This window comes from Bremia lactucae, linkage group LG16 (assembly GCF_004359215.1).
Source record: "Bremia lactucae strain SF5 linkage group LG16, whole genome shotgun sequence".
NCBI classification, from domain to species: domain Eukaryota; phylum Oomycota; class Peronosporomycetes; order Peronosporales; family Peronosporaceae; genus Bremia; species Bremia lactucae.
In genome coordinates, this window is record NC_090625.1 from 2,458,911 (window position 1) to 2,474,515 (window position 15,605).

At 51.0% G+C, this 15,605-nt stretch overlaps 1 protein-coding gene across 1 annotated transcript; it reads right to left on the reverse strand.

Annotated features, from left to right (window-relative positions):
• Nucleotides 1-4,437: 4,437 nt before the first annotated feature.
• Nucleotides 4,438-4,937, reverse strand: CCR75_005852 (uncharacterized protein; the record flags this gene model as incomplete). Its single annotated transcript, XM_067963926.1, is given in 2 exon segments — nt 4,438-4,817; nt 4,832-4,937. The coding sequence occupies 2 exon segments, from the start codon at nt 4,935-4,937 to the stop codon at nt 4,438-4,440; spliced, it is 486 nt and encodes a 161-aa protein (XP_067815512.1).
• Between the last annotated feature and the right edge of the window lie 10,668 nt (nt 4,938-15,605).

Genomic DNA, 15,605 nt, shown 5'->3' on the forward strand with positions numbered 1-15,605 from the left:
TGTGTACATCAATGGTACAAATACACAATCAAACATGCATATCTATCTTCACTTTCCTTAGTGTCAGCATAGAATTTTAATTGAGTTGCAACTATACCCTCAACAACACTTACCTGCAAAATCAATAGTTAACACAGATTTCAGCCAGGCAGATTGATTCTTCCCTGTCTATTCTATTTATTTCGACAATATTTCTACTGAGCCCACCGGCGAAGTTTAATTTTCGTGACAGAACTTCGCTTATAAAAGCTGGAAGTGGGAGCTAATACCCGATGACGCGAATGGATACTCCCTCTCGCGCTGGTGGACTCAATCGATATGGCTTCATTTAAAAATTAAAGGCATGCATCACTACACGTTCCCAGTGAGACGTTATGCCCATACTTTTAAGCTATAACGTTAGCTCGGTGCAGCAGATCGAAATTTAGTTTTAAAGGTCCCTCTATTCTAAGTACAATTGCCTTTGATGGGTTTTCAAGCCATCTGGCTGGAAGCCGATAAAACTGTAGCTCCACTCGACCCAGTCATACGCATGGCATAGGCGTCCCCATCGAGTTCGGTCATCAGATCTTGTGGATCAGCAAGAACCTTACTTGGTACCTGGGTGTAACATGCACACAGCTAATTTGCGTTGAGAAGGAAGGAGTTCACCATGTGCTAGATAGTGATCAAATACAATTTGAAGGCACTCACCAAAGGTATCGAATGCAACCTGGTAAGAAATCCAGCCGTGAGACCATCCAGGCCAGGGGCGGATTCAGGTATCGCGTGCTTTAGAGCTTCAGTGAAGTCAGCACCGGCGATGGGAGCATTGAGTATGTCTTGGTCAGCACCGGAAAGACGTCCATCTATCGTGGACACCAGATTCTTTCGGCTGGCGTGGTAAGTAAGTGGTAGTTGTCCGGCAAGACTAGCAGCGTCACTACTGGCTGAGTTCCAGCGATCCCGAAACCTGGCTACGATGGCCACCGGTTGCGGGAGATGAAACCACCAGGAGTCCGAACCTCATCAGTGCCTACCTGTCGAAAGGACGGATCAAGCGGACGAAAAAAAAACACCGAAAATAAGTCTCGGAAATCTGAATATGAAAGTTGAGTGCCGAGTCTTGCTTATAGCAACTGGTTCGGTGCAAACAGTCCCGGTACGTCTGTAGTGCAGCGTAAAAACGATTGGGAGATGTCGTCACGCTTGGAGCGGTACAATGACCCTGCTTGATCGAGCGTCACTCGCTCAGCCACCAGTGCACCATCCTGCTCGTCGTCGCAAATGACACTGCAGGGCGCCCCTAGTGGCGCCGAATGAGTTGCGCCAATACTTTGCCCGGATTGAATGCAATGCGGAGAGTGCCGTGCTTCACCATGGATGACATCGACCACGTCAGGGTATCGAGCAGAAACTTAAAAAAAGCGCCAGAACCGTATCCTTGGAGCCGAGATAAGGATCGCACCGTTACGTGTGCGCCAGATGGTCACTAGCGCTCGAGGGATCAAAGAAGGTCGAGTCTCGTATAGCGCGTTGCTGAAGTCCGTAGACAATAAATCGTTGTTAAGCTGGTCAGTCGTAGCTGCGGGCCAGTGTACAGGCGCTACCGTGCGTGATGGATGTGCAAGCCGTCGATAACCCCCAGCTGACCCACCCAGCCTATACACGCGCTGTCGCCTGGACGAGCTAGAAAATGTGGCTATGCCAAGATCAGGTCGGGATTAAGGGGCGTGCTTAAGTTACCTGGTATGATGTTAGTCGCATTGACTTTAAGCATTTGATAGAGAAGTGATTTTAAAAATACGGCATTATTTAAATTATCTTAACTAATATATTTTTCAAAAACTTTAAGTATAAAATACATTCTATTAAAAACTTATTATATATAAAAACATTCGAATTTTAAGCTAGAGGTGTCAGAAAAGCTACCACAGGGATAACTGGCTTGTGGCAGCCAAGCGTCCATAGCGACGTTGCTTTTAATTCTTCGATGACGGCTCTTCCTATCATTGCGAAGTAGAACTCGCCAATTGTTGGATTGTTCCCCCACTGATATGGAACGTGAGCTGGGTTAACACCGTCGTTAGACAGGTTAGTTTTACTCTACTGATGAGTTCGTTGTCTTAACAGTAATCCAATTCAGTACGAGACTTGATCTTGGTCGTCCACCGGTGAGTACGCGATATGAACGTACTCTGACAACTATCGACCACTTTTTTTCGGACGATGAGATGGCGGCTTGGGGCAGTCAGCTCACAAGTTGTGCTGTCGCGTCAATACCTGGAAAAAATTTGTTGATCAGAGTAAGAACACCTCCACATCGTCCGCGATGTACTGATTGCGCTTGGATCGCTGACCTTAATTAAGCGTGAGGCAGGCTTAAACTGGAAGGTGACTATCACGGAGCTTGGTCTTCTGGACGGAAGAACGACTATACTGTGCTCAATAAGCAGGTGTCCATTTTTATTTATACCATTCGTCTTAATGGTCAGAAAAGTGACATTCTGCCACGAGACCGCAGTCTCATCCATTCGTGCAGCCACCTTCGTAACGTGTTGAAAGTGACTTAGCAACTAGATCCGGCCGATCCTCTTATCTCTGATGCTCAAACACCTCCTCGCTCTCTGAAAAGATCTTCCGCAGTCACGAAGATATTCGAGGTCATCGAGCATATCGCCTTGCCATTGGACTTGCTTCTCCATCGTGAAGCAGCATATACCAATGGATGAGTGAGGGTACACCAGTTACATGTTGGGGTGGAGCAGACGGTGGTTGTGTGCTGGGACCTAGGGAATTGACCATCTTGTCAATTGTTGGAGACTGTAGTCCTCCATAAAAGATCAGAGTCCTCATCCGCCTTGGAACGCTTGCCCTCGCGCTTGCCTCCGGTCACACCAATGCAGACTCAGTAGACGGTACGGGTTGTGGCGGTTGTGCTGGTGAGGAGAGCAAAAGGAGCGGAGAGGATTTCGAGCTGATTGGTGGCGACACCACCTGTGATCGTGCCTAAAGATTTTTCACTGGGCGTGATATTCCCTTGGGAGGCTGCAGCCGAATAATCTCTTTAGCGAAGTCTTTGGCCATTCGCGCGTAGGAGTGGTCGAAGACCGTGGAGCAGCAGTTGCCTTGAGGTCGAGAGCATGAATAGAACGTTGCCCGTACGCCAGTCTCTGCGTCGGGAATGGCGAATTTTTTGCGTGTACCGGGTAGACCCGGCCATCGAACACAAGTTGATCGCAGGCAGTTCCACGTAAAACAAGCTCGGGTGGGCAATGGCTAGACCGGAAGTACATACGCCAGGTGGCGGTAGTAATGACCGCATCCAAATTCACATCACGAAAAGTGCCATAAAGCGGCTGAGCTCCAAGCTCAAAGAAGCGTCGTAGCATGAGGTCTGCGTCAAAGTTACTATTGATGCTTAACACATCGATGAAGAAGCGTTCGGCGAGAATGCCAGCCTCGCCGAAATGGTATTTGCCGCCAAGGATCTTGACTGCTTGACCGACTAGACGTTGGCAGGCTTCTCGAGTCTTCGACTTCACCCGGCCGATTCCACCAGGCGCGTAAGTTAGCTGACCGAGTTGATAAAGCTCAATCTGATAGCTAACGAAAAAATTGCCATGATCCTTCAGCAACGAAGCAAGAATTTTGCTCTGCGCGGTACGCTGGAATGCCTGGCCAGTCTCAATGACCACCACAAAGCTTGTTCGAGGCAAAACATACGGGCGAGCGCGGTCAATAGAGGCGGCAAGCTGACTCCAGTCGCCACCGGACGCATACAGGGCGTCGATGGCTTCAATATCCACAGCCTTGGGCCGAGGCATCTCGACTCGTGGCGGGGTGGATGCTCCAACGGTGGCACGACGGATCACTGTTGAGCGCTAAAGCAAGGCATGAAGCGTCGGCGTGCGCGAGGACTCGCGATCAGTCGACCATGCGTCATCAGTAGCAGGGGGATGCGCAGTCCTAGCATGGGTGGGTAGTATGCGTTCGCGTAAGAAGTGTCTGCAGCCCATCTTCGTCAGGATCCTGTAGAGCATGTGGTTGGTGCACAGACGGTGCATGCAGCTGCACGACCATACCATCGCCGAATTCCGAAGACAACTCAGCGGACCCGTGTTCACAGGAACTAGTAGGCAATAGGTTCAAGGATCCATCCAAAGATTCAGCGAGAGATAGTAAATTTGGCCAGCTGCAACTGCAGCTCCCACCACTGACGTAGCAGGCGTTAGGTGGTCGATACTAGAATCCATAGGAGCAAATTGGAATTGAGCGCAAAAAGAACAGATGGTCTTTTAGTTTTAGATTATGTATTTGATAACAAAGCATCATTCATGTGACAGCTTGGCCGAGTTAAGAAAATCTGTATTATTTTGTTAATACGATATTTGCTTCTTTTGCCTATGTCAAATGAGTCGATATGGAACTATATGGCTAAAGCGGAGGAAAACAAACCTACTCGCTAAGGAAGACCTGGATAGGCCGGATAAAACTAATGGTGCGAAACCAACGGTTTTCTCCCAAGACTGTGGTAGCTCCATTCTCACGAATGATGACTGCACCGAGCTGATTGATTTGCATAGCAAAACAATGGCTAGGCATATTCTTCTTATACGCACCAACAATGTAAACACCTGGTCCAAGGACGACGTTAGGTAGAGGAAGCACCCGTCGCACTGTGGCCAAATAGCCCACCCCATCCCCGTCGAAAAGATTTTGACGAAGTTGGGGCAGATGAATACTCCACCCAGGCTTGGGGACGGCATAACGGCAGTATCGAACAATCTGTTTAACATGCTTGAAGCCGCTGGACACATCAATGCCGGAGAGATTGGCTTGGTCAACATACTCCCGCCAGATTTCTGGGAAATGGCGGCTGCCTTATCGAGACCCAGCAACTCATATGCCATTTGGATAGCATGCGCAACGCAAGAATTATCCTCATTGGCTGCCATGGCGAGAAGGGAGCGACAATCCTGGGCCACAAATGCTTGATTCGTCTTCTTACGATCTGGATGTTGGGTCAGGAACCGATCCACGATGTCGAGAGAGGCTTGGTTGCCATCATTAATGAGCTGCTGGTAGAGAACCCAAGACGTCTCAGCAGTGTCTTGGGTGACGGGCAGCTTGGGCCGCCCGTCACCCTTCAGGCCCTAGCGATGACCCTCTAGTCTTATCCGACTCCGATTTAGACGTCTTGGTATTGAAATTTCGGGATGGAGACCCCTTGGAGGCGGTCGCGATCGGGAAGTTCTTAGCGGCTGCGTGGTCCATCTTGGCGGTCAATGGTTTTGGCAATTGGGCTTGAGCTGGGCAGGAGAATTGAGAAGTGAGGACTGAAATCTGAGGGCCAAGTAACCTTTCAGAACTGATGTCCTGCAAACGGAGATAATCCGGGAAATGATGTATAAATTCTCGCAGGATCGGGAAGGTTAGGCCTGCCGAAAGTTCCTAAGCCTTTTCGAGCCACTATACAAAGCTGCTGAGGCCGGCCAGCGGGAGTGCTAACTCTGGCCAAATTTTGCAATTGACACCCGATTGCCGCAACTCCGCAATCCTATGTCAGGCTCGGGCCGCCCGTCACCCTTACAGGCCCTGGCGACGACCCTCTAGTCTTGACCGTCACTGATGAAGTCATTTTTGGCAATTCTGTCGGCCCCGGGAATCGAACAGGTGACCTTCCGATTAAAATTTGAGTGGTATACCACTGAAACACCGGAGTAATTTCTTGAACTGAGATAAACTTTATATATAAACCAAACTGAAAAGTGAGAGTTTCTATCTAATGGCGCGCATGGATCCTTCATGTTTGATAACCCGCCAGAGGCATCATAGGTAGAAAAAGAGGACCTCTGAAACTTATTATAACCCACCGCACCGAAATACCGTGAAAAATTGAAAGTATGGTTACAGAATCTCACCGGAAGCGTGGAGTGAGGCCGTAAAGAAGCCGGATCAGTTGAGTCCACCACATTGAGAGCTGGCTTGAAGTCGAAAATTATGACGGGTAGGTTACAAGGAGCGCACTGAGAACAATGTCGGGTTGGCATAAAGGCACCCAAAGAGCGTGAGCGCCTAAGCTGGCTCATCACAGTCCGTAGCGATGCTCGTTGCGTCTGCCCGTACATTTGACGTAGACAAGCTCGTAAGTGGGCGCTAAATGTAGTGTAGACGACACGTCAAGCTGGCCCAAGAGGTATGGGCGCACGCTGGCGAAACAAGCCGTCATTGCGCACAGTCCACAGCAGATGAAGGATAGCACAACGCGTGACCTGCCATAAGTCGCGGATAACAACTTCATGCTCCTGCCAAGCCAGCGTAAAACATGGCGGCCGCCCAAGGGCAATATCGAGTCACGATGGCATGACAGTAAATCGACCAGTCGCGAAATTGAATCGACCACAGGTAAGTGCCGCTCTGATTCCACTGCATGGCATCCACTCCGGACGCAATAGACGATGTTGGGATGCGCATCTCGAAGATACGTGAAACGTGAAACGCACCGGCAAAAGCCGAAAGGCAAGGCGAAACTGCAAGTCCGAATAGATTGGAAGGAGTAGCCACCGAAGTCGTTTGCACTGGTGTGCGAACACCGTGATGTCAGTTGCTGTGATTCGCGCATCGTGTAACTGGATTGGGTGGGGCTTCGTGGGCAGCGCTGCCGTCCACACCAGCATGAGCAACTGAAAACGGGGTATATAGGGCACGACGTGAACTCGGTCACCCACTCGCACATCAACGTACGGTGTAGGAGGACACGTCCACGCCGCACCTGGAGGTGGTAGCGGCGTTTGACTACAGAGACCACGTAGCCGCTCATAAATTTGCGTGACTTCATGGTGCAACCGTCGAAGCCACTGAAATTGCTGGTACGCGGGAATTGACATGAGCCGGTAGTCGATATGGCAGCGAGCAAACGATTCAGAATCCGACCGCGCACCATCAGAATCCAGAAAGTCAGCAGGACACCGAAGGTTGAAAGTCGTCGCGCCATGTTGACGGTAACTTCGTTGAGGTTCAGCAACCATGCACAGACTGCATCGCTGTGGCGCGGAGCTGTCGGATCGGGACGCCAGGAGAAAATTTGAAATTCAGGCTCGGCATGAAACCATATCGGTTGCTGTAGCACATACCCAAGGCGAGCCGTATGGGAAAGGTCCTTCCAAGTAACTTCCCTACTTGATCAAATACCACAAACGCCAGACATGTCGCCACCAGTGAGATAACACATTCCACCGAAGAAAAGCTCCGTGACGCATAGGGCTGATAGTGAGGAAGTCGAGAGTTTTCCAGGGACCCCACATGGGCAAGGCCAGCGAAATAAGTCTAGTTCCCGGAGTGGTCCAGTCACGCTGGGCCGATGCTGACGCAGCGATAAATTGGAGGAACACGTTGATTCTTTGGCGTTTGATCGCCGCTTCGATGCTAGGGATACCTAGACCCCCATTTAAGCGGGTCTGGTACAAAAACTACTTAGGGATCAACTAAATGGGCTTAGCGTTCCGTTCGTGGCGACGCGCAAGCACAAAGCGATTAAGTGTGGACTGCCACTGCTAAACTAGGTGCCGCGGGATTGGTACATGTACGGCAAAGTACCAAAGTCGGGAAAGCACCATTGTCATCGAAATAAGCAACCGGCCTTGAAGAGTTTGTGCTCTACGAAACCAGTGCAAAAAGCCTTCATAGAAACGCCGATCCATGAGCTCGACAATGGCGTCGTCAACTGGATCCTGACCGAAGAGAATGCTCAAGAACTTAACCGTCTCACCCCGTTGTAGCACCTTGGCAACAGGAAAACAAGGCGAGGTGCTACGTCGGTTCAGGGGCATAATCACGCTCATGGCAAGGTTGAGCCTGGCTCCGGAGCCGTCACAGTATAGTTGAACTAGCTCAAGCTGCGCTTGAATACCTGAGAGCGAGCTGGAAAGCAACGTAGAATCGTCCGCAAAGAAGACACTGGTGACAGTGTGGTCGTTGGAAAGACATACACCATGCTCCTCATGCTGCCAGAGCAGGTTACCAAGGGATTCCACCACCATGACAAATAACAGTGCCGATAGCGGATCGCCTTGTTTGACCCCTCGGGTGGGAAAGAAAGGAGGTTGAACGTGGCCATTGAGAAGGAGGTGAGCCTGGGGACCAGTGTAGAGAAGTCTCACCCAGTTGGTAAAGTCACCTCCACAACCCATGCGATCGAGCACTTGAAACATGTAGCTCCATTCGACCCGATCATACGCTTTCTCAAAGTCGAGAATCATGGCGTAAGCATCCTCATCGAGTTCGGTCACCAGATCTTGTAGATCAGCGAGAAACCTCACGTGGTGATATATAGTCCGATGCTTGACAAACGCCTTCTGGTCATCATGAATAAAATGTGGAAGAAAAGTCTGAAGGCGGTACGTCAGCACCTTGGACAGCGCCTTGACATCTTCACCAATCAGCGAGATTGGTCTGAAGTCGCCGGGGTCATTCCGCGGACCCTTTTGTGTAACACTGCACACAGCTGACTTGCGTTGAGAGGGAAGAAGCTCACCACGTGCCAGCTGGTGGTTGAACACAATGCGCAGGCATTCACTAAATGTATCTGGTGCAATTCGATAAAAACCAGCAGTGAGGCCATCCATGCCTGGGGCAAAATTAGCTCTCATGTGCTTAAGTGCTTCAGCAAAGTCAGCACCAGCAATGGGAGCATTGTAAATATCTTGGTCAGCACCTGAGAGACGTTTATCGATCGTAGACAGCAGCTGCTCACGGCTAGCGCGGTCTGTGGGTGGTAATGGTCCGGCAAGACTAGCAGCATCACCCATGATTGAGCCCCAATGGGCCCGAAATCTGGCTGAGATGTCCGCCAGGATGCTAGAGGTTGAGCCATCAGGAGTCCACACCTCCTCAATGCTTATCCGACGAAGGAACGGATCAATCGGACGGAAGAAAAAAACGAGAAGACGTTTCGGAATTCTGAATGTGAAAGTCGAAAGCCGAGTCTTGCTTATAGCAACTGGATCGGTGCGCATAGTCCCGGTATGCCTCTATGGACGAGACTTCATCAACATGTTGGCAAAGTCCTCATCCGCTCAAGAACGTTTGTCCTTGCGTTTGCCTCCCGTCACAAGAACCAATGCAGACTCAGTAGCCGGGACGGGTTGTGGCGATGGGGGAAGCAGAAGAAGCTGAGAGGATTTCAAACTGCTTGGTGGTGACATTACCTGTGATCCTGCAGTGTCGAGGGATAATTCACTTGGCGTTAAATTCCCAGGGGAGGCTGCAGCAGGGACTATACCAGATATCGTGGATGCACCTGCACGAAAAGATTGCTGAAGTGAAGTCTTTAACCCGTCAGTGCGTACCACTGCAGCGAAGGAAGGCTGTGGTGCACAGGCACTCGGCATGGTAGGAGTTGTCGAAGACCGTGGGACAGCAGTTGCCTTGAGGTCGAGAGCATGAATAGAACGTTGCCCGTACGCCAGTCTCTGCGTCGGGAATGGCGAATTTTTTTGCGTGTACCGGGTAGACCCGGCCATCGAACACAAGTTGATCGCAGGCAGTTCCACGTAAAACAAGCTCGGGTGGGCAATGGCTAGACCGGAAGTACATACGCCAGGTGGCGGTAGTAATGACCGCATCCAAATTCACATCACGAAAAGTGCCATAAAGCGGCTGAGCTCCAACCGCAAAGAAGCGTCGTAGCATGAGGTCTGCGTCAAAGTTACTATTGATGCTTAACACATCGATGAAGAAGCGTTCTGCGAGAATGCTAGCCTCGCCGAAATGATATTTGCCGCCAAGGATCTTGACTGCTTGACCGGCTAGACGTTGGCAGGCTTCTCGAGTCTTCGACTTCACCCGGCCGATTCCACCAGGCGCGTAAGTTAGCTGACCGAATTGATGTAGCTCAATTTGCCGGCTAACGATAAAATTGCCATGATCCTTCAGCAACGAAGCAAGAATTTTGCTCTGCGCGGTACGCTGGAATGCCTGGCCAGTCTCAATGACGACCACAAAGCTTGTTCGAGGCAAAACATACGGGCGAGCGCGGTCAATAGAGGCGGCAAGCTGACTCCAGTCGCCACCGGACGCATACAGGGCGTCGATGGCTTCAATATCCACAGCCTTGGGCCGAGGCATCTCGACTCGTGGCGGGGTGGATGCTTCAACGGTGGCACGACGGATCACTGTTGAGCGCTGAAGCAAGGCATGAAGCGTCGGCGTGCGCGAGGACTCGCGATCAGTCGACCATGCGTCATCAGCAGCAGGGGGTGCGCAGTCCTAGCATGGGTGGGTGGTATGCCTTGGTGTAAGAAGTGTCTGTAGCCCATCCTCGTCAGGATCCTGTAGAGCATCCGGCTCGTTCATAGACGGTGCAAGCAGCTGCAAGACCATACCATCGCCGGACTCCGAAGACAACTCAGCGAATCCGTGTTCGCAGGAACTAGTGGACTGTGTGTTCGAGGATCCTTCCAAAGATCCATCGACGTTTGCAAGTACCGGAGATAACAAATTAGACCAGATGCAACCACAGCTTCCACTACTGACGTGGCAGACGTAAGGTCGTCGATACTAGAAACCATATGAGCAAATCGGGGCTGAGCGCAAAAGGGGAAAGGCTTCTTCTGTTTTGTTGAGTATATTTTGCTTGACATGGCGAATTGGAAAGTGACAGCTTGGCCGAGTTTAAGTGTCTATATTACTAGAATTAGACGGAATGACTTCTCAATCTACCTAGAATATGACTGTGAGCCTGCTAGTATACATTGAGCTAGATAATTATACAGTGTATCTGCTATAATACAGATTCCTATCGTTGTTCGATGAGGGAGATTGGAGAATCTACGATCGATCCTCTTGTATCCTCCGGTGCAATTAACCTTGCATTTGTTGCTTGAGGAACCTCACAGCGAATAACTGTGGGTTGACTTGCATAAACCCACCAAGTGAGCGAGAACACCGAAGTTGTTTCAATACACACTTGATCGAGGCTTGGTCTTCTTCAGATTGAGAACGACGCATGGAAGCTTGTACATGAGCGCTGAACGTCGTATAGATGACACGGAGTGCTGGTAGCAACGGTGTTGGTGCGCGCTGTCGGAACAGACAGTCGTTGCGCACGGTCCACACAAAGTGAAGGACGATCGCACGCATGATCTGCCATAGGTCTCCCAACATGCCGATGTGTTCTTTCCACTCGTCAGTTCGTGTGGGTCGACGTCCAAGTACAATGTCGATCCACTTTGGGGCGTAGGTGAAGAACGAAGACCAGTCACGAAACATCACTGGCCATAGTTTAGAGGGCAATACGCACTCGAAGAACAGATGTTATTCTGTCTCCACTGCAGAACACCCATCACGGATGCAATATATGATCTGCGGGTGAGCCTCTCGCAGGAAAGAGAAGCGAGATCGTACTGGCAACAGACGCATTGCCAGTCGATACTGGAGATCTTCATACACCGGTAGCAGTATCTTTCTCAGATGTTTGCACAGTCGCACAAACCTCTTGATGTCATCTGCTGTGGCTCGAACGTGGTGTAGTTGGATGGGGTGAGGTTTCTTCGGTGTTGGTGGTTTCCACACGATAGCGAGCAGCTGGGATCGGGGAATCGAGGGAACAATATGTGTTCGTTCCCCAACCTTCACTCCAACGTAAGGAGCTCGAGAGATCTCCGTGTTGTTTGTAATGGGGACTATTGAGTTGGTTTCGCACAGTCCGATCAGTCGCTGGAAGACTTGCGTGGCTTCAACATGGAGTGTGCGGAGCCACTTGTATTGCTGGTGAGCTGGTACAGCAGTGTACTGGTAGTCGATATGAGAGCGAGCAAAAGCGTCGACGTTTGGCCATGAACCATCCGGTTATAGGAAGTCAGAGAGACTTCTTATCTGGAAAGCGTTGGCGACGTGTTGACGATAACTGCGCTGGGGCTCGGCAACCATACAGAAGCTACGACGCTGGACTTCTGAAGTGTCAATTCGAGTTGCCTTGACATACTGGAACTCGGACGCACCATGGAACCAGATCGGTTGTCTGAGCAGGTATGTGAGACGAGCTGGAGGATTGAGATCACGCCATGTGACTTCCCACTTGAGTGAGTACCACAGACACCACACCACTCTCCACCATTGGGACAAGACACACCACTTGAGTAGTGCACCATGTCGCAGCGGACTGATCGTCAGGAAGTCGAGTGGCTGCCATGGGCCCCAACCTGGGAGAGCAAGCAATAGGAGTGTTGATCCTGCAGTGGTCCAGTTGCGTGTCGTCGAGGTTTAGGCAGCGACAAACTGGAGCATCTGTTGGAGCTTCTGACGCTTGAGTGAAGCTTCGATGCTGGGGATGTGCAATCCACCCTCCGAGCGTGGTTGATACAGGAACTCCTTGGCGATCAACTGGATATGCTTGGCGTTGCGTTCGTAGCGACGACTGAGCACGAATCGGTTGAGTGTCGACTGCCACTTCTTGACAATGCGGTCAGGAACTGGGACATGTACCGTTTAGTGCCAGAGGCGAGAAAGAACCATGGTGAGCGCGATGAGTAGACGACCTCTCAAGGTTCGTGCTCGACGGAACCAGAGCAGGAAACCTTCATAGAAGCGTCGATCCAGAAACTCGATGATGGCATCGTCCGTTGTGTCTTGACCGAAGAGGAGACCGAGAAACTTGACATTCCCGCCTCTCTGCAGTACCTTGATGCCAGGGATAACTGGGGCGTCACGTATCCGATGCAGTGGCATCAAAGCACACTTGCTCAAGTTGAGCTTGGCACCAGAGCCATCGCAATACACCTGGACAAGTTCGAGTTGCGCTTGGATACCTTGTATCGAGCTAGAGAGCAACGTCGAGTCATCAGCGAAGAACAATCCGGGAACTGTGTGATCCTCTGTCAGACAGATGCCATGTTCGTCGTGTTGACGTAACAGATTACCCAATGGTTCGATGACCATTTGAAAGAGCAATGCTGAGAGCGGGTCACCTTGTTTGACACCGCGTGTCGGACAGATTGCTGGCTGGATGTGACCATTGATCAGAAGGTGAGCCTGTTGACCTGTGTACAGCAGCTTCACCCAGTCGGAGAAGGCTCCTTAACAGCCCATGCGATCAAGCACTTGAACCATATAATCCCAGTTGACTCGGTCGTACGCTTTCTCAAAGTCGAGAAACATGGCGTAGGCCTCTTCATCTCTTGCAGTCACGAGATCTTGCAGATCAGCCAGAAAGCGAATGTGGTGATGGATGGATCTACCCTTCACGAACGCCTTCTGATCGACGTGGGTCAGTTTGGGTAGGGAGAGCTATAGTCGATACGTCAGTGTCTTGGACAGAGCTTTGACGTCGACTCCCATGAGCGAGATCGGTCGAAAGTTTCCCGGATCGTCTCGGGAACCCTTCTTGTGCAAGAGACAGACTGCTGACTGACGCTGGGAGTATAGGAGCTCACCTCTTGCTAGCTGATAGTTGAACACGATGCTCAGACATTCACCAAAGACATCAGTTGCAACTTGATAGAAACCAGCTGTGAGTCCATCCATCCCAGGAGCAGAGCTGGCCTTTATGTGTTTGAGTGCGTCAGCCAAATCGGCGCCGGAGATTGGAGTGTTCAGCAGATCTTGTTCTTCTGTCGAGAGTCGCTTTTCGATCGTACTCAGCAACTTCCGACTTTTGCTAGAGTTGGTTGGCGGCGTAGATTCAGCTGGACTGTCTCGATCTCCCATGATAGATCCCCAGTGAGCTCGGAATCCCGCTGAGATATCTTGGGAGTTGCGTGAGACACGTCCATCCGATGTCTGGACTTCTTCGATACTGACTCGACGGAGTGAAGTGTCTAGTGGTCGGAAGAAGTATTTGGATGACGTCTCAGCATGTTGAGCTTGGAAGTCGAAGGCAGCGTCTTGGTTATAGCAACTAGATCTGTTCACACAGTCCCGGTATGCTTCCATAGCGGTATGGAAACCAGCCTGGGATACGGAGTGACGATCTTCGCGGAATCGCTTCGCTGCGTCGTCGAGTGTCTTGCGAGCTATTTCGACTGCAGCTTCATTTTGGGATCGAAGTTTGCGTTGGAGTGCCTGCAGAAGCCGACGGACTGACTTCTTCCATTGTTCCCAGACCTCGCCTGGGTTGTTGGCGGCTTGGATATCTTGCAGTAGTTGCTGAGCCTCACCCTGGATGGCTTCAACCACCTTCGGGTACTCAAGCAGATATGCTGGGAATCTCCAATATCCACGACCATGCAACTGGGACATGGAGCGGAGTGTGACTTGGTGCACCAAGTGGTCACCTGCACCCTTGGGTTCGAAGTACTTGGCATCGCCGTACACTGCGTTGCTGAAGTCTTCAGACATGAGGATGTAGTCGAGTCGGTTTTTACGTGGCTGAGGACCTGTGCACACTCGTTCATCTGGATGGTGGATGCGCCAGGAATCTACCACTCCAAGCTGACCGAGCCAACCGAGGCATGCACTGCGTCCAGGACGAGCACGAAGCGAGGGTTGAGATGAGTCCATGATTGGATCCAGAGGTGTGTTGAGGTCGCCGAGCACGAGGTGCGTCGCATTGTCTTCGAACAAGTCGACTCGTAGGTGATCGAAGAACACCAACTTGTCGGAGTCGTCGACAGGCGAGTAGACATTGTGGATGTATATGGGAGCATTCCCAACTGACACTCGGATCACTAGATAGCGACCTGGGACTGTCAGATCGGGAAGCTCCACCACAGTGTCGAAACCTGGGAAGTCCGAGCGGAGTACAGTCAGCACTCCACCAGACCGACCGGTAGTCTGGGTTGAGCTGTTAGCACCCGGACCACTGACAAAGAGTTTGTGCTGGAACCGGGCGTCGTGGTTGAACTTGAGTGTGTCGAGATGATGAGAATCACGTAGTTTGGTTTCTTGGACACAAGAGACGCTGTGTCGCTGGAGAAAATTTTCAATCAGCAGATGGCCATTCTTCTTGATCCCATTGGTGTTGACTGTCAGCAAGCTGACGCCTTGCCACGAAATCTTGGCTAGTTCTACAGTTTCGACAACTTTACGAACTCTGACTGAGTGGGCCAGTCACGAGTGTGAGTTGATCGTCTACCTTCTGTAACTGGAGTACGCTTGCATCGTCTAGGTAGAAGCCATCACTGGCGCGAAGGGCTTCAAGGTCGTTCAGCATGGAACCCTGCCATTGGACAGCCTCCCAAAGTTTGAAACAGATCTCTCCAAGCTTGGGTCTCAACAGTGCCAAAAGCAAGTTGGGGCGAAGAAGGCAACGATTGTGTGCTGGAATCCACGCGATCGACATACCAGTCACATGTTGGAGCCAGCAGTCTTTCTCGAAGATTCTCGGCGCAGTGCACATGAGCATGAGCTCAAAGAGAGCCAGTGCTCTGGATGCACGCACAAGCTCTTTTGTGCTGTCTGATGGTGTCTTCCACCACGCAGCCACACGTTGGAACAGCTCCTCTCTTTTCTTCGGAACCTTGTCACCAAGGTGTTTGGCCCACTTGTTCGCGAAAGTGGTCGACTCATCTGGATCTATCGCGCTCAGCACACGGTTGATCAGGTGTAGGTGAGCCAAGTCGCTGACATGAGAGCTGGTGGCAGTCATCTCTTGGAGTAACACGGTATTGAAGGCGAGGGGCGTTGAA